The 21,010-nt window shown below is 66.9% G+C and overlaps 4 protein-coding genes across 4 annotated transcripts; 3 read left to right on the forward strand and 1 right to left on the reverse strand.

The window, feature by feature from the left end:
- Nucleotides 1-39: 39 nt before the first annotated feature.
- Nucleotides 40-3,030, reverse strand: CTU2 (cytosolic thiouridylase subunit 2). Its single transcript, XM_088526280.1, is given in 15 exon segments — nucleotides 40-206; nucleotides 293-351; nucleotides 466-532; nucleotides 613-736; nucleotides 825-897; nucleotides 899-917; nucleotides 1,036-1,127; nucleotides 1,244-1,375; nucleotides 1,624-1,759; nucleotides 1,839-2,143; nucleotides 2,306-2,415; nucleotides 2,532-2,592; nucleotides 2,661-2,720; nucleotides 2,794-2,872; nucleotides 2,948-3,030. Coding segments are annotated over 15 exon segments (1,446 nt in total). The 5' UTR covers nucleotides 3,007-3,030; the 3' UTR covers nucleotides 40-136.
- A 1,302-nt stretch (nucleotides 3,031-4,332) lies between these two features.
- RNF166 (ring finger protein 166) lies at nucleotides 4,333-9,994 on the forward strand. Its single transcript, XM_088526240.1, has 6 exons — nucleotides 4,333-4,508; nucleotides 6,604-6,760; nucleotides 7,664-7,776; nucleotides 8,176-8,290; nucleotides 8,830-8,937; nucleotides 9,584-9,994. The coding sequence occupies exons 1-6, from the start codon at nucleotides 4,333-4,335 to the stop codon at nucleotides 9,647-9,649; spliced, it is 735 nt and encodes a 244-aa protein (XP_088382366.1). The 3' UTR covers nucleotides 9,650-9,994.
- A 3,658-nt stretch (nucleotides 9,995-13,652) lies between these two features.
- MVD (mevalonate diphosphate decarboxylase) lies at nucleotides 13,653-16,676 on the forward strand. The gene is made up of 10 exons (XM_088526281.1): nucleotides 13,653-13,746; nucleotides 13,890-13,960; nucleotides 14,288-14,402; nucleotides 14,477-14,623; nucleotides 14,698-14,897; nucleotides 14,979-15,053; nucleotides 15,310-15,528; nucleotides 15,600-15,715; nucleotides 15,788-15,899; nucleotides 16,556-16,676. Exons 1-10 carry the CDS (start codon nucleotides 13,677-13,679, stop codon nucleotides 16,634-16,636), a joined length of 1,206 nt encoding a protein of 401 aa, XP_088382407.1. The 5' UTR covers nucleotides 13,653-13,676; the 3' UTR covers nucleotides 16,637-16,676.
- A 566-nt stretch (nucleotides 16,677-17,242) lies between these two features.
- On the forward strand, nucleotides 17,243-19,733 carry CYBA (cytochrome b-245 alpha chain). The gene is made up of 7 exons (XM_088526282.1): nucleotides 17,243-17,316; nucleotides 17,351-17,421; nucleotides 18,285-18,354; nucleotides 18,742-18,816; nucleotides 19,037-19,120; nucleotides 19,226-19,307; nucleotides 19,551-19,733. The coding sequence occupies exons 2-7, from the start codon at nucleotides 17,364-17,366 to the stop codon at nucleotides 19,731-19,733; spliced, it is 552 nt and encodes a 183-aa protein (XP_088382408.1). The 5' UTR covers nucleotides 17,243-17,316; nucleotides 17,351-17,363.
- Nucleotides 19,734-21,010: the final 1,277 nt, after the last annotated feature.

Raw genomic sequence — 21,010 nt, forward strand, 5'->3', positions numbered from 1 at the left:
AGCCTTGGCTCTCTCCTTCTTGGACCTGTGAGGATGGTGTCACCATAGCTGTCCCCAGCAGCGGGACCTTGTCCATCCAGGGTGTCCCAAAGGGCCCAGGGGTCTGTCCCCAGCAGGAAGCACAGCTGGGGCCTCATCAGCTCTTGCCAGGCTCCTTGTCACCATTCTCCAGCAGGACTCCCTGCATCTGCTGCGTCATCTCAGCCCTGCAAGGGACAACGTGATCTCGGCTTTGACGCACTGTCCCCTCATGGGGGCTGGCATGGAGGAGCACCCCGTGTCCCCGCGGTACCTGTGGAGCCTGTGCTGGGCCTCCGAGCGCACGTAGGGTGGCAGCGTGTCCAGAGGGCCCTGTGGGAGGGAGAGGGTGGCAGGGCAGGAGGGAAAGAGAGGCAGGGTGGGCACAAGTGCCCCCAGGGAGCCGTGTGGCTCCGTTGGGAGCGCGAGCAGCCCCGGCTCTCTTACCATCTCCTTGAAGGTGAGGCGGCACCCGTAGCAGAGCAGCGGCACGAGGGAGGCTTTGCTCCCAGCCCTGCGCAGAGACACTGCTGAGCGGGTGGCCGAGGCCCCCAGGACGTCCGTGTGGCCTCGGCACGGTCCCCGGCACCTTACCCTGGCATCGGGGAGCTCTGGCAGCAGCTTCCCTGTGTCCCTGCGTGGCAGCAGCCGTCCCCAGCTGGTCCCTGCGGCGCCTCCTCGTCCAAGATCAGGGTGGGCTCCAGGGCCAGCTCCTCCTCTGCATGAGCCCAAGGGCAGGAGGGAGCTCAGGGCCTGTGGCCACCCCAGTGCCACCCATGTGTGCCCCTGCCATGGTCCCCACTCACCCGTGAGGGTGTCCAGGGCGCAGAGGCAGAGCAGGCAGAGCTCTGAACCGGGGCTGCCCTCCGCAGGAGCCGGGGCTCAGCTTCTCACCCGTCCTGCAGCCCAAGGACAGGCCCATGAGAGGCAGCAAACGGCCCTGGTTCCCCCCGGGGGTGCCCCCTTCTCCGTGCCAGCCCCCCAGCAGGACATGCGCAGGACGGGGCCGGGCCTCACCGGTACACGGTGCTGATGGAGGACGGGAACTCCACCTGCAGCCCCAGGAGGAACTTCTCCACCACGCCGTGGATGCTGGGCTTCTCGCGGCGCTGCGGGAGCGAGCGGAGAGCGCGCGGGCACAACGGGGCACAGAGAGCCAAGGGCCACCCCGTCCCTGCTGTGCCCCAGCCCCGTGCGCCCGCAGAGGCTGCGGGTCCCTCCTCACCTTGGGCCGGAGGGCAGGCGTGGTGACGGTGGGGACGCCGAAGAAGTGGTTGTAGAAGGCGATCTCCTTGGCCATGTACTCGCGCATGGGCCGCACCACGGCCACGTCGCCGTGACGGGTGTCCAGGAAGCCCTGCGCGAAGGGACAAGGGTGCTGAGGGACAGCAGGGTCCCACGGCACAGCCCAGCAGCAACCAGTAGCCCTGAGCCAGGCTGGTCACTCAGGGAGGGACACAACGGTGCCCAGAGCAAGTCCCTTCTGCTCTCCTTGCCAGCAGAGCACAACATGGACCCCTGGTACTTGTCCCGTGTGCCAGACAGGGACAGTTGTCACCAGGCTGTGCCAGGCAACACGGGGAAGGGACCACAGATGCCACTCACTGTGTCCATGGCGAGGAAGGCGCCGCGGCCCAGGGCCAGGTTGATGAAGAGCTTGACGGCCACGCGGGTGCAGCTGTCCCCCATCATGACCTTGCTGTATCCCTGGGTCCTGGCCACGTGCAGGATGAGGTGCGTCCTGCGGGGACAGCGCCATCCCCGCTCAGGCCGTGGCCAAGGGCAGGCCAGGCCGGCGCGGGGGCCACGAGCCCTCTCACCGCAGCATCTGCAGCATCTCCTCTTTGGCCGTCAGCGTCTGCGCCGCCTCGAAAAACCGCAGCAGCTCCCAGGTGAGGGCCGCGTCGGGCAGCCGGGAGCCCGCGGCCACCGGCCCCTCCGCGGCGGCCATGTCCGCGGCGCGGAGCTGGGCCGGGCGCTGGTCCGGGGAGGCGGTTCCGTCGCTGCCGGCCGCCTCCTGCCGCTGCTGCTGGATGAAGCCCTCGACCGCCTCCTTGTAGCCGGGGCCGGGCGCGTCGCTGTCCCGCGCGCGCCGGTGCAGGATGGAGCTGGGCAGCTGGAAGGCCTGAGGAGGGAGGCAGAGATGGGCATGGAGGAGGCGGGGACCAACACTGAGTCCCCCATGGGAGCAGCCGGATTTTTTCCGGGAGGTTTTGGGGGCGCCACGTCATGATTCCCCTCCCCATAGCAAGGCCCAGCTCTGCTGCCCCTGGGCAGCAATTCCTACCTGCTCCAGGTGGGCCAGGTGGAAGGGGAAGCCGGTGGCCCGCATGATGGCTTCCACGGCGGCCAGGGTCTGCTCCCGCTGCTCCGCGCTCTGCCCGCACACGGCTCCCTCTGCGGAGCAAAGCGAATGGAATGGGAAGGAGCAAAGGGAATGAGGCCGGGGTGTCCCGGTGGGCATAAGGGAGCCCATCTCCGTGGATCCGGTCCCAGCACGAGAGTCTCCTTACCATCAACGTAGATGATGCCGGGGATGAAGCGGAGCTTCTTGGCCGTCTCCCGCCTCAGCCCCTGGGAAAAGGGGCGGGAAATGAGCCCGGCGGCGGCATTCCCGAGGCATTCCCCGGCCCCACGCTCACCTCCTGGACCTGCCGGAGCATGGCGCTGGACGCGGGCCCGCCGGAGAGCGCCAGCAGCACCTGCACGAGGAGCCGGATGAGGACGAGGAGGCGTCGCGGCCGCCCCCGGCACCCCCCGGCCTCCTGCCGCTACCTTCTCGCCGGGGAAGATGACCCGGTTCTTGCCCAGCATGGCCCGGAATTTGTGCACGAAGTATTCCCGGAAGCAGGAGCTGCGGGGACGCGGCCGGGATGAGCCGGGACAGGGTGACCCCCCGCCCGTGTCCCTGTCCCGCCGCGGCGCTCACCGGCAGAAGGGGTCCCCGAGGCGGATGACGAGGACGGCCGGGCTCTCCTTGCACTTCATGCAGATCCGCGGGGCGCTGGGAAGAGGTGTCATCCCGGGTCATTCCAGGGGGGATTGCCCTTGCCAAGCTGGGCTCGGTTCCAGGGACGGGCCCGGGGGTTGGTCCCGGTCCCCCCATGCCGGCATTCCCAGAAGTTTCTCCCAGGAGGAGGGGGTGATCGGTCCAGGTGCTGTTCCCTCCCGCGGGATTTGGTCCCAGGGCCCTCAGCGCATTCCCGGGGGTGCTCCCAGTTCCCCGGGGCCAGTCTGGGAAGGGGCAGTGGTCCCGGTTCCCCCGGTGCCAGAATCGGGGCCAAGAGGAGGCGACGCGGTCCCGCTTCCCCGGGGCCGGTCCGGGAAGGGCGCGGGGAGAAATCCTGGTTCCCAAGGGGCCGATATGGGAAGTGGGGGAGGGAGGCGGTCCCGGTTCGGGAGGCGGTCCCGGTTCGGGAGGGGTCCCTGTTCCCAGGGGCGGTCCTGGTTCGGGAGGGGTCCCGGTTCCCTCGGGGCTGGGGCCAGTCCCGGTTCCCAGGGGCCGGTCCTGATTCCCAGGGGCCGGTCCTGATTCCCAGGGGCGGTCCCGGTTCCCAGGGGCCGGTCCTGATTCCCAGGGGTGGTCCCGGTTCGGAGGGGTCCCGGTTCCCTCGGGACTGGAGCCGGTCCCGGTTCCCAGGGGCGGTCCCGGTTCGGAGGGGTCCCGGTTCCCAGGGGCGGTCCCGGTTCGGAGGGGTCCCGGTTCCCAGGGGCTGGTCCCGATTCCCAGGGGCGGTCCCGGTTCCCAGGGGCTGGTCCCGATTCCCAGGGGCGGTCCCGGTTCCCTCGGGACTGGAGCCGGTCCCGGTTCCCAGGGGCGGTCCCGGTTCGGAGGGGTCCCGGTTCCCAGGGGCCGGTCCCGGTTCCCAGGGGCCGGTCCCGATTCCCAGGGGCCGGTCCCGGTTCGGAGGGGTCCCGGTTCCCTTGGGACTGAAGCCGGTCCCGGTTCCCAGGGGCGGTCCCGGTTCGGAGGGGTCCCGGTTCCCAGGGCTGGTCCCGGTTCGGGGGCGGGTCCCGGTTCACCTGGAGGGCGGGCCGCGCCGCTTCGGCCCGCGCCGCCCGCAGTCCTCCCACGGGTCGCACATGGCGGCCGCTCCCGCTCCGGTCCGGCCGGCCGCCGCGTGACGTCACTCCAGAGCGCCGCCGCCGCGACGTGACATCACCCCCCAGCGCCGCCGCCGTGACGTGACGTCACCCCCCGCCGCTGCCGCGTGACGTCACCCCCGAGCGCCGCCGCCGTGACGCGCCCGCCCGCGCCGCGGTCGCCGCCGCCGTGACGCGCCCGCCCCCCCCCCCCCCCCCCCCGCCGCCGCCATGTTCCGCTCGCTGCTGGTGGCGGCGGCGGCGCCGCGCGCGCAGGGCCCGGGCGGGAGCCCGCGGGAGCCGCCGCCCGCCGGCGCCGCGGCCGAGGCGCTCGAGGCGCAGTTCAGCTGTCCCATCTGCCTCGAGGTGTTCCAGCGCGCCGTGGGCATCGCGGGATGCGGACACACGTGAGGCCGCCGCCGCGTCCCCGCGCCGCGACCGGGCACAGCGCGGCCCTTCCCGCCTCCCTCCCTGCGCCCCCGCCGCTACCGGCAGCTTTCGGCCCCCTCCCCGGGCCCTGGTGCCCGCCCTGGGTCCGCTGTCCTCTCTTATAGTCGGTATCGAGCTCCCCTGGGCGCCCGGTACCGAGATCCTCTCGCGGTGCCGAGGTCCCGTGGGCACCTGGATCCTCTCGCAGTCAGTACTGAGGCCCCCTGGGCTCCCGGTACCGGGATCCTCTCACAGTACCGAGGTCCCCTGGGCACCTGGTACCGGGATCCTCTCGCAGTTGGTACCGAGGCCCCCTGGGCTCCCGGTACCGGGATCCTCTCACAGTACCGAGGTCCCCTGGGCACCTGGTACCGGGATCCTCTCGCAGTTGGTACCCAGGTCCCCTGGGCACCCGGTACCGGGATCCTCTCGCAGTTGGTACCGAGGTCCCCTGGGCACCTGGATTCTCTCGCAGCCGGTACCGAGGTCCCCTGGGCACCTGGATCCTCTCGCAGTCGGTACCAGGCTTCCCTGAGCACCCAGTACAGGGATCCTCTCACGGTCGGTACCGAGACCCTTCTCCTGTCCCCTGCCCGGGATCCCCTTTCCTCCCGCCCGCCCGTTGGCACCGCCGGGCTGCAGCCCCTTCCCCAGCTGTCCTCAGCCCCCCTTTGTGCCCCTTTCCGGGCGCTGCGGTCCCTGTCCACAGATTGAGACCCCCCCACCCCAATAACTCCCTCTCTCAGCACCTCTTATCGTCCCCTGCTCTGTGTTGGCTGGGGACAGGGAGGTGGCAGAGCGAGTGGGTGCTCATGGCAGCTCCGTGACCCCCCCCCTGCTCCTTCTGGAGGCCTTGGGGCAGGCGCTTTTGGTGACATCCCCTCCGTTCCCGTTTGCAGCTGGTAGCTGGGGTGGCTCTGGGCCTCTCTCTGGGCCCCTTTGCACCAAGGGCACCCCTGGAGTGACACCAGGGAGCCGGGGCAAGAGGACATCTCTGCAAGGACTTTCCCCTCGCGAGCTGTCACCTTCCCTGGCTCCTGTGCCACTGCGCGGCAGCACAGCCCTAAGTGTGTCAGGAGGCCCCCCGGGACCCCAAGAGGAGGGACAGGCACCGGGAAGGGCTTGGCGGGAAGAGTCACCACGTGCTGGGCAGGGACGGGGTGGCAGCTACGTCACTGTCCCCGGGCCCTGCACATGCCGCCGCGTTCCGTAGCCTGGTGCCATGGGCAGGTGGAGGGGACAAGGATGGTGCTGACGCTGGGGAGCGTCACGAAGAGGTTTAGGTCTCTGCCAGGGGACGTGCAGGGAGAAGGTTCAGGGAGTTTCTCTGGGGTTTTGCTGCCAGCTCCGGGGATGCAGAGTGGCATTTTGGTGGCTCCAGCACAACCTACTGCTTTGCTCGGTTGGTTGGAGCCGCTTTCCTCTCCGCTATTGAATTTCCCATCTGTGCCCCTGCAGGCACAAGGACCTCACGAGGAGGTGAGCCGGCCTCTAATTCCGCAGCTCACCCGCTCGCTCTTCCCTGCGCAGCCGGGATGTTGGGCTCTGCTCATTGTTTGGCTCCATTTAATCCGTGTCCGTTTGATCCGCTTGCAGCCCAGGGCTGTATCCGCGCACGGTGCAGAAGGACACGGGCTTGGGCCGAGCCTGGCACCCCGGTACCAGCACCAGGCACCCCGGTACCAGCACCAGGCTCTGCCCGGGGGGCTCCCGGTGCCCGTCCTGCAGGTGTTTAGCCCTCAGAGTAGGTTGCCAGCGCTGTGAAGCGGAGGAAAGGCTGGAAGAAGCCCCGTGGAAGCAGGAGTTGGCTCAGGGCACCCGGGAGCTGCTGAGTTGTGAGGTCAGGGCCGTGTGTGGTCGGTATTGAACCTGTTAGAGCTGTGGAAAGGATCCGGGTGGCCCTCAATTCCGCGCCCTCCAGTGCAGGCTCTGCTGCTTCCTCTGCGCTTAAGGCTCCTGGATCCCGTTAGGCAGCACAAAGCGAGCAGGATTCCCTGGACGCGGGGAGCCCCGGGGCCACGGCGCAGCTCCCCGCGCTCCGGCCCCGCTCGACGCCGCTCTCCGTGCCCGCAGGTTTTGCGGGGAGTGCCTGCAGCCCTGCCTCCAAGTGCCCTCCCCGCTGTGCCCGCTCTGCCGCATGCCCTTCGATCCCAAGAAGGTGGAGAAGGCCTCCAACGTGGAGAAGCAGCTCTCGGCCTACAAGGCCCCTTGCAGAGGCTGCAGCAAGAAGGTAAAGCTCGTGCAGGAGCTGCCCTCTGCCACGGGGCGCAGCCGGGGGGTGTGTGTGACCCTGCGGACAGGGTGCCAGGGAAAACGAGGTCACTTGCTGCCCACGGTTGGCCTTGCAAAGCTCCTTGTTCAGTGGGTCACCCAGATACATCTGCAGAACGTTGTGGCCCTTTTGGGAAGGCTGCTAGTGGCCAGGCGGGCACGGCCGCTCCGGGCCCGGCGCCCTCCTAGCTGCGTTTGGCAGCAGACTGGGGCTGTTGTAACATGCTGGGGATCTCCAGGTACGTGCTGAGGTGTCCTGCAACGCAAGAGGCTGAGGCAAAGCAGCTCTGCCTCTCCTGGAGGGCCTTGCTGCAGGTGCTGGGATCCCAACAGCCGCTGGGGAGCTCAGCTGGCAGCAGGGAAGTGGCATGGCCCAGCCCGGGGCATCTGCTCTGGGGCAGTTTTGGGACCTGCTGTAAGGCTGTGGTTCATGATGTGTTTACGAGCTGATGCCCTTTCTGGCTTCCATAAACTCTGGGAATCTTCCTTCAACTCCCTGGCTGTGGCCCAGAAATGATCCCATGCCATCGGGTCAGCAGCCCTGTCAGGCTCTGTGTATTCCTGCTTCCTGCATGCGAAGGACGATGGAGCCAACCCTGCGTCCTGCAGCCTGGGGGACCTGTGTGTATAACCCTTGTGCTGAAAGCGCAGCCCCAAACCTCCCTGCTCCCCTTTTGGAAGGGTTGGTGCAACGTTGATGTGCTGGAGGGGACAACCTGCACAGCCCAACGTTCGCTCTGATGTTGCTGGTCAAAGCGTGGCCAAAGCTGCTCTACCAACGTGGAGCGGAGGCCCCAGGGCTGTGTCTGGCAGAAAGGTTTCTACAGCCTCCAGGAACGTGTGTTCTCTCCTTGTTTTCCAGGTAACCCTGGCGAAAATGCGGTCTCATGTCTCCTCCTGTGCGAAGGTGCAAGAGCAGATGGCCAACTGCCCCAAGTTCGTCCCTGTCGTCCCCACGTCCCAGCCCATCCCCAGGTATTGCATCAGGAAGGGAAACCTGTCCCTGCTTAGAAACCTCACAGGTGCTCAAATCCGTCCTTATAACAGCCCTGAAATCCAGGGATGGGTTTTACTTTCTTGTTATCCTGATCTCAAGAAGACACATTGGCACCTTTTCCTTCTTGGCATCTGCAGCTGGGCACTGCCCTGTGCTGTTTCAGAAAGGGACCCACAAGGAAGGCCTGTGGTTTGGCGGGGAATGGCCAATAATTCCTCATTTCTCAGCAACTGTGGAACCCAGGACACACTGGTCTGGCCTCTGCCTGAGGCAGCTGGGACAAACCAGAACAGGGAGCAACAAGGGAGGCTGGATTAGTTTGGGAGAAGCTGGTCCAGACCCTCCTCAGGGCTCTGAGCATTCCTTGCTCTCCTTAGCAACATTCCCAATCGCTCGACATTCGTGTGTCCGTACTGCGGGGCCCGGAACTTGGACCAGCAGGAGCTAGTGAAGCACTGCATGGAGAACCACCGCAACGACCCCAACAAAGTGGTGAGTGAAACGGCCCGGGGTGGCCCTGGAAATCCAAATGTATCTTGACCACTGCTGCTCCCCACAAAGCGCAGCACTTCTCGATTATTTAATTTGTTTTGAATCTCTTTGACAAGAGGTAGGGAGCTGCCTCCATTAGCTTTGTGAGACGCTCCAGAACGGGCCACTCTGTCCCCTGTGTGCCAGCCGCGGGGCACTGAATCTGCTCTCCCCCAGCTCTGCTGGCTCAGCCCGGCTGTTGGTGACAGAGTGAGGACCTTGCAGCTCTCAGAGGGGCTCAGAGGGGCTTGTGCACACACGTGTAACTTGTCTGGGCATGTACCCGGAGGCTTTGTGCACTGAAGGATGTGCCAAGGAGGGAGGAAATGAGGGTTGAGCCCCCTCCTTGGCTCATCCTGCTGCGGGACGTCTGTTATCGCGATGGGGAGCCGCTGCTCCCCCCTACCTTGGGTCAGGATCCCCCCTCTGCAGAGGCCGGGGCTTCCTGGGGACGGGCAGGGGGGTCTGCGCCCGCAAGTCACCGTTCCCTGTCCCTGCAGGTGTGCCCGGTGTGCTCGGCCATGCCCTGGGGGGACCCGAGCTACAAGAGCGCCAACTTCCTGCAGCACCTCCTGCACCGGCACAAATTCTCCTACGACACCTTCGTGGTGAGTGCGGCCGCCAGCCACGGCCACGTCGTCCCCACCGTGTCACCCGCCAGGTGGTGGGGAGCTGGGAGCAGCAGCCCACGTCGCTGTCCCCTCCTGCAGCAGGGGAAGGGGACGGTTCCTCCCTGGGCGTTACGGGGCACGCGGGCGGCACACGCTCGTCCCGCGCCAGGCTGGGCTTGCCAACCTGCCCTGCGGAGGGGCTGGAGCTGGTCTGGCACTAATCCAACCCAGGAAAAAGCCACTGGAAAAGGAGGAGATAAACATTACGCCAGTCTGTGAAGATGGGTCACCTCTTCCACACTGTCCCTTAACCTCTTCCCTTGAGAAACCCCTTTAGGTGCTTCACGTGGGGAGGCCTGAGGTCACTTCTCCCACACTCCTATTTCACCCGGCTCACAGCTGGGGCTAAGAGCAGAGGGGATGTTACCAGGACAATTGTGTTAACCGTTATTGTAACCATGTTACAATCCCACGGAGCGCGTGTTGCTCCCGGGACCTTGCAGTCCCATTAGCCGGAGGCAATTGGGAACAGCCCAGTGGGAGGACAAGGAACGGGAAGGCTCCTTCCCTTGCCTGTTCCCACTGCTTTGAGGAGGCTCTGTGCTCGTTGGCGGCTCTCCTGACTGCCCCTGCTCTGTTTCAGGACTATAACATCGACGAGGAGGCAGCGTTGCAGGCTGCCCTGGCACTGTCGCTCTCCGAGAACTGAAGGCGACTGCGGAGCATCAGTTGGACCCACCCGCACACCCCTTCTCCTCTTGCACACTCGGCCTTCCTGCCGGGGAGCTACGGAGCTCCTTGGCCCCTCGGCACCCCCGGAGACCCTCCGCCTCTCTCCTGACTTCTCTCTGGGCTGATCCCACCTTGTTTAAGAAGGTGGAGTCTCTTTAGCATCACGCTGGATCGGTGAGTGAGCAGAGACGTCCGCTCTTGGGAGGAGAGAGCTATCCATGCTGAAGGACTGGGATTGTCCCTCGTTTGGGCGTTTCATATCCATATACGGAGTATATACCTGTATCCAGATCTATTTATTATTAGATGCTTTTTGGCACCATTTGTCTTCATGCTCTTTGTCGCAATTTAATAGGTATCTAAAACTATGATGCATTTTATGCAAAAATGCCCTAGTTTTAAACTGGAATCATCCATGTTCTTTTAAAAAACCGAAGAAAACAGCATGGAGATTTTTTTTAAAAACCCCATAAGGCTATTTCTGGAGATGTTGCTCTATCCCGTCCCCCACACTGTGGGCAAGAGCTGCCTTGTTTTCCTGCTACTGCGCAGGCAAGGCCAAGAGCAGCCTGGGCTAACAACCGGAGCGAGACTGTTGCCCTCATGTGCCCTGTGACTCCAGAGGGTCGGAGGAGTCTGCAGGGAGCTGTGGACAGTCCTGGCACCCGGCATTCAGTGAAACCTTTCACATTTTGTACTAGCTCTTGTGATACTAGGAGTTCTTGCATTTTTCTACATTAATCGGTGTGATACCTTTTCCACGTTTTATAGAGCAGGAACAGAAGCTGTTACTCTTCACACTGCAATATCTGTGACCGGGGACAAGAGTATTTTTATGGAACGTTATTAAGAAAGTATATTTTTTAAAAAACAAACAAACGAACATGCTGTGGATTTGCAATGGGGCGGGAGGGAGATCCTGGACCTGCGGGGGGGCTGTGCCTGGGCAATGGGGAGTGCATGCGTTTCCTGTCCCATTATTTGGGGCCGTTCTGTTCCTTCGTCCGTGTGTTTCTGTTCAGCGAGCGACGCTGCAGGTGAGGCCGGGCCGGAGCAGCACCTTGTGGGCCGGAGGAGCAGATCAGAATCACAGCAAGGCCAGGGGGTCCCTCTGGGGAGGAAAACTGTGCAGAAAGGGGCTGTGGGGAAGCAGCTCTGTGTTCCGCAGGAGCTGGCTGGGATCCCAGGGCCATTAACCCTCTCCTGCGTTTCCAGGCTCTGCGTGTTGTCACCAGCTGGGGCGGCTGGAGCAGCTCTCGCCCCGCGGGCTCTGTGCTGTAAACGCAGGCCTAATGTTGACAGATGGGCCTCCTCTGCCTGAAGTTTGATCTCCAAATGCTCGTAATTAAACGATGAGCTGTGATGTTTGAGCACGGAGCCAAGAGCTGGGGATCCATCCTGCAGTGAGAACTGCCAGGAATTGCCCAGGTTTGACTTTCCTCCATCTGGGACGGTTGGGAACCCGCAGAAATCTGCTGAGCTCCTGTAACTTCTTGGCAAGAGAGATCTAGGATGGTTCCAGGAGGAGGATGCCACGGGGAGACTCCGTGTGCAGGGAGCAGCGTTAGCGTCTCCATGGGCAGAGCTGCTCCGTGTGGGAGCTGCTCCATGGTGACGCCTGTGCGGGAGGGACATCTGCCCATCTGAGCTAGAATCCTAACCCTGATGTCCCCCCAAAACACAGGATTGCATCGCCCTAGGATGCCCTGGGAATAAGGTGCATCCGGGTAGATGCTGATCTCGGAGATGCTCCGTAGGCTCCCTGTGAGCACGTGTGTGGCAGGAAGCCCCTATGCAGGGACTCCCGCTTGCTCTCAAGCTCCTGCCCTTGGGAAGCAGCCGGGTGGCCGCGGCGTTTTGTCCCCACGCTGCTCTGGGTTGTGTCGCAGCGCTCGGGAAGAGGCCGCGTCCTTCCCCGTGCTTGTCCCGTGCCAGGCACTGTGCCAGCTGCTGCTGTCCCCAGCACCGCGGAGCCGTCCCCGACCAAAGGGACAGCCGTGGGGCCACGTGCTGGGGCTACCCCATCCTTCGGGGCCGCGCCAAGCACGGGATCAGCACCAAGCTGGCAGCAAGCTGCCCACAGCAAGGGGAGGCCGAATTTGTCACTAAACTCTGAGCCCGCATGGGGACGCGTTGTCAGGGAGCTCGCCCCCAGACCCGCTCCGCTTCAGCAATACTGTCTTTTCTATTTAACCTTGAACTAAACGGTACCCAGCGCTTTGCAGGGCTGGGAGCTCCCTGTGCCTGCGAGGAGCTGCCAAGCCGCACGGGCCCCTCGCCGGGAGCTCAGCGGGACACAGGGAAAGGGCTGGAGCTTCCCAGCGGGATCTCCTCCACCCGGGAGACCCCGTGAGCCCGTCCAGCCGCCTGGGGCAGCACCAGCGCAGGGGCCGCGACGGCCGCTCGCCCAGGGCGCTTTCTGCAGGGAGCTCCCGTGCGTCTCGCCCCGCTTCCCACGGGATTCGGGAACGGCCGCGCTCAGCGGGATGCGGGGAGGCCCTGCTGTGCCGGCGGCCCCTCTGCTCAGCGCGCGGCTCCTGACTTTTTTCATAACAACTCCAACTTTTAACGGGACGTACTGTTTTTTTGAAGAAAAACAAAGACGAATCAATGACGTATTTGTAGCCAACCATTTTTCTCAATAAAGGCAGTTTCATCCACGGGTGGTCTCGGTGTGGAGTGTCTCCACCATGGGCTGCGAGTACCCGGGAAGCATCCGCAGGGCGTTGCGGCTGCCCCTGTTGCAATCCCGCCCTTGTCCCATGTAGCAGGATGTGCACCATGTCCCATAGGGAATCCTGCGGGCAAGATCGGATGAGAAGGGACTGGATGGGAAGGGAGAGGATAGAGCAACATGGGATGGGAAATGGGATGGGATAGGACAGTAAGGGCCGGGTTGGGACCAGGTTGGGGGCTGGTAGGTGCCTGTTTCTGCAGGGAAGCGGCTGCCCCAGCAGTGCTGGGGGGTGTCCGGGCCTGGGGAGCCCCGTGGGTCACTGGGAAGGGGAGCCCTGGGGACACTGGGGGGCACTGGGGTATTGGGGATGCTGGAGACACTGGGACAACTGGGAGCACTGGGGGATATTTGGGGGCACTGGGAACACTGGAGGGTATTGGGGACACTGGGGGATATTGGGGACAGTGGGGGCTATTGGGACCGCTAAGGGTATGGGGGACAGTGGGGGATATTTGGGACACTGGGGGATTTGGGGGACACGGGGGGATATTTGGGACATTGGGGGATATTTGGGACATTGGGTTTTATTGGGGACAGTGGGGGCTATTGGGAGCACTGGGAGTATTGGGGACACTGGTGGGTATTGGGGACACTGGCAGGTATTGGGGACATGGGGGTTTGGGGAGCACTGGGGGTATTGGGGACACTGGGGAATATTGGGGACACTCTGGGTATTGGGGACACTGGGGAATATTGGAGACACTCCGGGTATTGGGACCGCTAAGGGTATTGGGGACAGTGGGGGATATTTGGGACACTGGGGGGTTTGGGGAGCACTGGGGGATTTTGGGGACTATGGGGGATATTTGGGACATTGGGGTGTATTGGTGACATGGGGGTTTGGGGAGCACTGGGGCTATTGGGGACACTGGGTAATATTGGGGACACTGGGGCGAACCCATCCCCCCTCCCGCGCTCCAGGCCGCCCCGGCGCCAGGCGCATGCGCAGCGCCGCTCCCGTCCCTGACATGGCGCCGCGCGCCCCGCGGCTTCGCCCCGCCCTGCCCGCTGCGCCCGGCCCAAACCCCTCCGGGCGGCAAAGCGGGGCGGCCCCGGCGTTCCGCGCGTGGGGAGGGGCGGGGGGCGTGGCCAGCGCCGTGGTCCGATCGCGGCTATTGGTCGGCCGGGAGCGGCCGCGGCGGCGCCGGCCAATGGGAGGGCGGCATCTCGCTCCGGTGTATCGGGCGCGCCGCGTGGGTGGTCCCCGGGGGCGGCGCCGCGCGCTCTGCCCCGACGGCGCGGGCGGCTCGGAGGGTCCCGCGCCACCATGGCCGAGGACACGGCTGTCACCGCGGTCACCTGCACGGCCCCCGTCAACATGGCGGTCATCAAGTACTGTGAGTGGCCGCGCGCGCCCCCGGGGCCGCGGCAGAGCCGCTGTGGGGCGGTGCAGAAGCGGCCGCAGCCCCGCGCCGTCCCCAGGGTGTCCCCTCCGAGCGGGGAGCCCGCAGCGAAGCCCCCGCGCTTGGGTCTGTTGCAGGGGGCAAGCGGGACAACGAGCTCATCCTGCCCATCAACTCCTCGCTCAGCGTGACGCTGCACCAGGACCAGGTTGGCACGGGCCAGGGGCTGGCACGGAGCGGGAATTGTGCTGGTGGGGAGGACGTGGGGGTCCGCGTTGGAGCAGGCATGGCAGTGGGGCCGTGTTCCTTCCCATGGATCATCCAGCCACGGAAACGGGGCTTCTTTCTGTACTGGCGGGTGCAGAGAGATTCAGCCTTGGAGCCACAAGAGCAGCAGGAAAGTGCGGGATTTGGGAGTTTCACACCCACTTTCCAGCCTTTCCACCTCCCTCTTGGTACCGGGCAGCTCCGGGTGCGCAGGACGGGCCCCTGGCACCCCTGGGTGCGGGCGCTCATCTCCCTTCCCCGGTGGCAGCTGAAGACCACGACCACCGTGGCCATGAGCAGGGCCTTCAAGGAGGACCGGCTGTGGCTGAACGGCGAGGAGGCCGACGCGGGGCACCCGCGGCTGCAGGCCTGTCTGCGGGAAGGTGAGACCCACCCCGTGCCCCGACGTCCCCGTGGGGCCGCTCCCGCGGGTCCCAACGCCGCCTGTCCCCTCCAGTGCGGCGCCTGGCCCGGAAGCGCCGCGGCGGCGGCGCCGAGGACGCGGCCGCGCTCGGCCTCTCCTACAAGGTGCACATCGCCAGCGAGAACAACTTCCCCACGGCGGCCGGGCTGGCGTCGTCGGCCGCGGGCTACGCGTGCCTGGGTGAGCGGGCGCCGCGCGGGGACGGCCACAGCGATGGTGGCGGCGCCGGGGCTGACGCGCGGCCGTGCCCGCAGTGGCGGCGCTGGCGCGGCTCTACGGCGTCGAGGGCGAGCTCTCGGAGGCGGCGCGGCGCGGCTCGGGCAGCGCCTGCCGCAGCATGCTGGGCGGCTTCGTGCAGTGGCACCGCGGCGAGCGGGCGGACGGCGAGGACAGCGTGGCGGAGCAGGTGGCCCCCGAGACGCACTGGCCCGAGCTGAGGGTCCTCGTGCTGGTGGTGAGGGGACAGCGGGGTGCGCGGCGCCGCGGGGGTGCCCGTGTGGTGCCACCCGCCCCACGGCTGTCCCCTGTGGCCCAGGTGAGCGCTGAGAAGAAGCCGGTGGCCAGCACGGCGGGCATGCAGACCAGCGTGGAAACCAGCCCCTTGCTGAAGGTAGGGAGCCCGGACGCCGGAGCCCATCCCGTGCCCTGCAGCACCCTGACCATGTGGTGGGTTGGGGTCCCGGCTCCCTTGGGTGCTGCTTTTCCATCCTGCCTGGGGGTTGGCACGGATGGAGGGCATTGCCCCCCATGGAGTCCTGGGGCTCAGCATTGCCCTGGGGGCAGCCAGGAGGGCTGAAACGTCCCCAAAATGGGGATTTTGGAGCGGGGGGACGTCACGGATGACGCCAGCCCGCGTGTCGCCGCAGCACCGCGCGGAGGCCCTGGTGCCGGAGCGCGTGGCGCTCATGGCGCGGCACATCCGCGAGCGGGACTTCGAGGCCTTCGGGCAGCTCACCATGCGGGACAGCAACCAGTTCCACGCCACCTGCCTCGACACCTTCCCGCCCATCTTCTACCTCAACGACGTCTCGCGCCGCATCATCGCCCTGGCGCACCGCTACAACGCGCACCACGGCCGCACCAAGGTCCGGGGCGGCCGCGCGGGGCCGGGGGGCGCCCGCCGCGGCGCCCGCACCCACCGCGTCCCCCGGCACAGGTGGCCTACACCTTCGACGCCGGCCCCAACGCCGTGATGTTCGCGCTGGCCGACACCGTGGCGGAGTTCGTGGAGGTGCTGAGACGCAGCTTCCCCCCCGCGCCCAACGGGGACCGGTGAGCGCAGCCGCGGGTGCCGGGGACGGCGCCGGGGCCGCGCGGGGGGCTGAGCGGCGCCGGTGCCCGCAGGTTCCTGCAGGGGCTGCCCGTGGGCCCGGCCGCGCCGCTGCCGCCGGAGCTGCTGTCGGCCGTGCTGCTGGAGCCGCTGCCGGGCGCCATCCGCTCCATCCTGCACACCAAGGTACGGGCGGCGCGGGGCAGCGCGGGGACCGTCCACCAGCCTGCAGGGACCTGTCCCCATCCCCTCTACCAGCCTGCAGGGACCTGTTCCCTCCATCAGCCTGCAGGGACCTGTCCCCATCCCCAGGGGTGTTTGCAGGGTCCCATCCACCAGTGTGCAGGGACCTCTCCCTATCCCCTCCACCAACCTGCAGGATTCTGTCCCCATCCCCAGGGGTGTTTGCGGGGTCCCATCACCAGCCTGCAGGGACCTGTCCCCATCCCCAGGGGTGGTTGCCAGGTCCCATCCCTCGGAGGAGACGGAGGGGTGCAGGGTCCCGTGTCCTGTCCCCAGTCTTCAAGGGGATTGCAGGCTCCTGTCCCCGGGATGCAGGCTCCTGTCCCCATCCCTGGTGGTGTTTACAGGATCCTGTCCTTGGGGGAAGATGGGGGGGGACAGGGCCCAACCCCCGGGGGTGCAGGGTCCTGTCCCCCTCCCCAGCAGTGTTTGCAGGTCCCCATCCCAAGGGGTGTGCAGGACCCCATCCCATTCCCCGTGACCTTTGTAGAGCCCCATCCCACAGTGCCAGCCCCCTGCCCAGGGCTCTCCGACGTGGGGGTCCTGCCCGGGGCCGGGATGTGGCCCTGCCTCCCCCAACGCCTCCCCGGTTCCCCCAGCCCGGCCCCGGCCCCCAGCTCTTGGACGACCCCAGTCAGCACCTCCTGGGGCCGGACGGGCTGCCCCGGGGCAGCGCCTGAGCCCCTGCCCTGGGGCCCTGCTCGTGGTGACACCGAGGGACGGCTGTGACACGAGGGACGGCCGTGACACCCAGGGACAACTGCGGCACCGAGGGACGGCTATGACGCCCTGCAGCCTGGGGGGAGCCCCTCGGGCTGCCTCAGGCGGGGCTGCCATGGGGCTGCCCCACGGCTCTGGCGCCCGGCGTGGGGCAGGATGTGCCCCTGCACCTGGTTTTTACCTTTTTGCAAACAAATACAGTTTGTCCAGCTGCAGCGGCGCCGTGGGCTCTGTGCGCGCGGCCGGGGGGGACATGGGGGCTGCGCCTGCCCCCCGCGTCCCAGCCCTCCATGTGCCCCTTCCATGGGGCTGCTCCTGCCCTCCACCCCCGCGTGTCCCCCGTGGGGCCGCCCCTGTCTCCACCCCGCAGCCCTGTCCCCTCGCGTGTCCCCGGTGGGGCCGCCCCTGTCCCCACCCCGCGAGTCCCCCGTGGGGCCGCCCCTGTCCCCCCCCAGCCCGATGTCCCCACGGGGCCGCTCCTGCCCCCGTCCCGCCCCGTCGCGACCTCGGGGGCGGGGCTTGCGCGGAGGGGCGGGGCCTGCGCGCGGGGTGGGGCCGCCCCGCGGCTACATTGTAGCGAGTCGCTTCCGCCCCGGCCGAGCCGAGCGGGGCCGGGCCGAACCGAACCGGGCCGAGCCGAGCCGAGCCGAGCCGGGCCGGGCCGGGCCGGCCGCAGCGGGCCGGGCCATGGGGCAGATCGAGTGGGCCATGTGGGCCAACGAGCAGGCGCTGGCGGCCGGGCTCAGTGAGTGCGCGCGGCCGGGCCGCCCCGTCGGGGCTGGGGCGGGCGGGGGGTCCTGCTGCCCCGGGGGGACGCGGCGACTCCCCGGTGGCTCCTACGAGGGTTGAGCGGGAGGGGGCGGCAGCCCTGGCCGCCCCGCTGGCCGGGACCCCCCCTGCTGCTGCATGGTCCCCGCGTCCCCCCGTCATCGCGCAGACCCCACGTCCCCTTCTCATTGCGCAGCCCCGGGGTCCCCTTGTCACTGCCCAGCCGCTGTCCCCATGGGGCTGCCAGGCGCCAAGCCCCGATGTCTCCATCCCTGCAGCCGCCTTCACCGCCTGCTGTGGGGGACGAGCTGCTCCGTGCCCGGGGCTGGTGGCCTCCTGGCTGCTGCGGGGACAGAGCCCTGTGCGTAACCCGCAGCAGGCGCTGGGCTCCCGCTCAGGACGGGCCTCGGAGCCTCTTCCCTCCGGCCCTCGGAGCTGGGGCTAAGGGGAAGTCACCGCTGTGGGGACACTGCTGTCACAGTGGGGCTCTGTGGGGGCCCCTGACCCCCAGTGCTGCTCCAAGGGGTGCTGGGACCCCCTGGGTTTTCCAGGGTGGCGCAAGCAGGAGGCGCAGAGCTGGCTGGGGAAGTCCCGGCCGGGCACTAGCTGGGCCAGAGCCTCCTCTTCCTCATCCCTTCCCAGAGCCTCCTCTTCCTCCTCCCTGCCCAGAGCCTCCTCTTCCTCTCCCTCCGGGTGCCAATGCAAAGATCACGGCCTCCCAAACCCTGCAGCAACCCCCTACCTGCACCGGGGAGGGGAGGGGGGGTCTGCCATGGGGCACCCCCAGCCCCACACGCCGTGGGGCCGGGGGTCCCTGGCCGACGCTGCGTGTCCCCGCAGTCATGCTCACGGGCGGCATCGTGGCCGTGGCGGGGCAGTTCAAGGGCTGGTACTTCGCGGCGTACGCCATGTATCCTTTGGAGACGGCCGGGGAGCGGGATGGGGCTGGGGGCAGCCACCCACCTTCACTTTCACTTTCTTTTCTCTAGTTCCTCTTTTTTTTTTTTTTTTTTACATGTTTTTTCCTTTCCGCAATCGCCATTTTCTGGCCCTGAATGGTCCCTCTACCCGCAGGCCTTAAATCCTAGCCCTGAAACCGCATCGTGCTCTTTGCATCTCTGCAAAACTTCCCTGGTGGTTGGGGTGACAACCCGGTCACTTGTGGGCAGTGGCAGCGCGGCTCTCCTGTCCCCTGCCCTTGCATTGCCCTGTGTCCCCGTCTCTCCTGCCTCCCTCTGGCAGCAGTGGCATCCCGGGGGCACAATCCCAGCTCATCCCCTTCCTTGACGCCCTGCAGCGCAGCCGGTGTCTTCGTCTGCCTGCTCGAGTACCCCAGGAGCAGGCGGAAAAAGGGCTCCACTATGGAGAGGTGGTAAGTGCTGCCCTCCTGCAGGGCAGAGCGAACTGGGGACACAGGAGACGGTCCCCACCTGGGGGGGACACAGCCCCGGGTGATGCAGGAGGCAGCAGGAAACAGCTTCTTCCAGGCTTTCCTGCTCCAGAGCCCATGGGCATGGGGTGCTGCTGTCACTGGGGATATAGGGGTGGGGGATTATCCCGATCCCGGCACATCCCTCCGCCTTCCCGCGCAGCGGCCAGCGCTACATGACGGCCGTGCTGAAGGTGTTCGGGCCCCTCACGAGGAATTACTACGTCCGGGCCATCCTGCACGCGGCGTAAGTGGGGCTGGGGGTCTCCGCGGGGCTGGGGGCTCCGCAGGGCTGGGGTGCAGCCCCCGCCGGCCACGCGGGGACTCAGCGCCCTGTCCCGTCCCCATGCAGGCTGGCCGTGCCCGCCGGCTTCCTCCTCTCCACCATCCTGGGCACCGTGTGCCTGGGCATCGCCAGCGGCATCTACCTGCTGGTGAGTGTTGCCCTCTGTCTTGCTGCTTTCCCAGCCCTGGCTGCTTTTGCAAAAGCAAGAGCAAACTAAGGAGAGGCTGGTTTTGCAGGATGGGTCTATATGGGGTGGATGTAGGGTAGGGCAGGACGCCTGGGCCCCTCTGGGCTCGCCGCCCCCTCTCTGGTTGCCCGGACTGGGCTCTAAGGGCTCCTTGCGGGGGGTTGCTGGGTGAGGGGCTCCCTCCTCACGCCCCCGGCCTGGCAGGCGGCCGTGCGCGGGGAGGAGTGGAGACCCATCGAGCAGAAGCCCCGCGAGCGCCCGCACATGGGCGACACCATCAAGCAGCCGCCCAGCAACCCGCCGCCCCGGCCGCCCGCCGACGCGCGCAAGCGGCCGCCCGCCGAGCCGGGGGGACAGGTCAACCCCGTGGCCGTGGAGGCCGAGTGAGGCCGGGGCCTCCCCCTGCACCGTGGCCTGCCCAGAGTGCGCCAGGAGCACGTGGGGGCCGCAGCGCTGCCCGCTGCATCCTCTTATCGCCTCCTGCTGTGGTTGCTTTTGCAATAAAACGGATGAACTCCCCACATGTGCGCTGTGTCTGCTGCAGCTCTGCCCGCGGGTGAGGAGATGAGCGCGTCAGTGCTCAGCACCGCGAGGGCAGGGGGATGCAGGGTCCTTTCTCTGTGCGCATCGGCTCCCTCGCTGCTTTAGGAGCAAGCACTCGGCTCAAACTGCCCAGCCCTTGGCGTTTCCCTGGAAAAGGATCTCTGGGCTCATCCCAGCACGGGGATTTACTGTTACAGCGCGGGATGGGGGTAGGAGAGGGCTGCTCCCCTGCACCTTGTTCACGGGGGCTGCGCTGGGGATGGGTTTAATGGCAAATAGCAGGACATTGGGCCTGGCCCCTGCACCGGGCACGTGCCAAGGCGATGGCAGCTCTGCCCTCACCCCGGGCAGCAGCCGGTGCTCCAGGCACCGCTGGGGTGGCCGGAGGGTCCCGGATGGGTTGTCCCAGGACTGCTCATGGGGCCCATGCGACGCAGGCAGGAAGCGGTACCGGGGCGCAAGGTGCGTTGCAATGCAGCCTTGCTGCAACAACAGCCGTTTCCTCCTGTCCCGTGAGCTGCCCTGGCCCGTGGGAGCAGTCGGGCACTCAGGGTGCAGCCCCGTGCGGGCGCCTGCGTCGCACCCCCCTCCCTGCAGAGCTGCTCCCGGGCACACGCAGGGCCTGGTGCCCTGCAGTCCCCTCCTTGGCTTGCTCACGTTGCCGGCCAATGTTTGTGCCCTGCAGCCTTGTCCCATGCCTGTCCCCACTGCCATGCGGTGGCCGTGAGGACCCCCCCCACCCCTGTCCTTGTGCACGTGGCCCTGTCCTGCTGCCCCTGTCCCCATGCACGTGGTCCTGCCCCGCTGTGTGCAGACCTCCCCGTTTCTGCCCGCACGTCCTGCTCTCGGGTGGCAGCGGCTGCTGCAGGGAGCCCCTTTGCAGCACCCCGGGGTGGCCGCAGGGGGCACGGGCACCCATGGGTGCTGTGTGAGGGGGAGCATCGCGGGGCCGGTCCCGGCAGGTGGCGCTGGGCCCGTGGGTGCCCGGAGGGGGCCGAGCCGTGGGAAAGGAGTGGGTGGCCGAGTGCCGCGGGCTGCGGCAGGGCTGGTCCCGCCGGGGAGCGGGGGACGGGGGCATCGCCACCGTGGGGCACAGCCCCATCCTGCCCCGGGCCAAGGCC

The sequence above is a fragment of the Tinamus guttatus genome, unplaced genomic scaffold (genome assembly GCF_059628265.1).
Source record: "Tinamus guttatus ecotype Peru unplaced genomic scaffold, ASM5962826v1 Tinamus_guttatus_pri_ptg000244l, whole genome shotgun sequence".
NCBI lineage: Eukaryota > Metazoa > Chordata > Aves > Tinamiformes > Tinamidae > Tinamus > Tinamus guttatus.

Bases quoted from the DNA above. Each gene is read 5' to 3' on its own strand.
- RNF166 (XM_088526240.1), top strand. From the start codon at position 4,333: ATGTTCCGCTCGCTGCTGGTGGCGGCGGCGGCGCCGCGCGCGCAGGGC. The intron at 4,509-6,603 runs GTGAGGCCGCCG...CCGTGCCCGCAG, and splicing joins ATCGCGGGATGCGGACACAC to GTTTTGCGGGGAGTGCCTGC. The intron at 8,291-8,829 runs GTGAGTGAAACG...CTGTCCCTGCAG, and splicing joins GCAACGACCCCAACAAAGTG to GTGTGCCCGGTGTGCTCGGC.
- CYBA (XM_088526282.1), top strand. From the start codon at position 17,364: ATGGGGCAGATCGAGTGGGCCATGTGGGCCAACGAGCAGGCGCTGGCG. The intron at 19,121-19,225 runs GTAAGTGGGGCT...GTCCCCATGCAG, and splicing joins CGGGCCATCCTGCACGCGGC to GCTGGCCGTGCCCGCCGGCT. The intron at 19,308-19,550 runs GTGAGTGTTGCC...CCGGCCTGGCAG, and splicing joins CCAGCGGCATCTACCTGCTG to GCGGCCGTGCGCGGGGAGGA.
- MVD (XM_088526281.1), top strand. From the start codon at position 13,677: ATGGCCGAGGACACGGCTGTCACCGCGGTCACCTGCACGGCCCCCGTC. The intron at 15,054-15,309 runs GTAGGGAGCCCG...GTGTCGCCGCAG, and splicing joins AAACCAGCCCCTTGCTGAAG to CACCGCGCGGAGGCCCTGGT. The intron at 15,529-15,599 runs GTCCGGGGCGGC...CCCCCGGCACAG, and splicing joins CGCACCACGGCCGCACCAAG to GTGGCCTACACCTTCGACGC.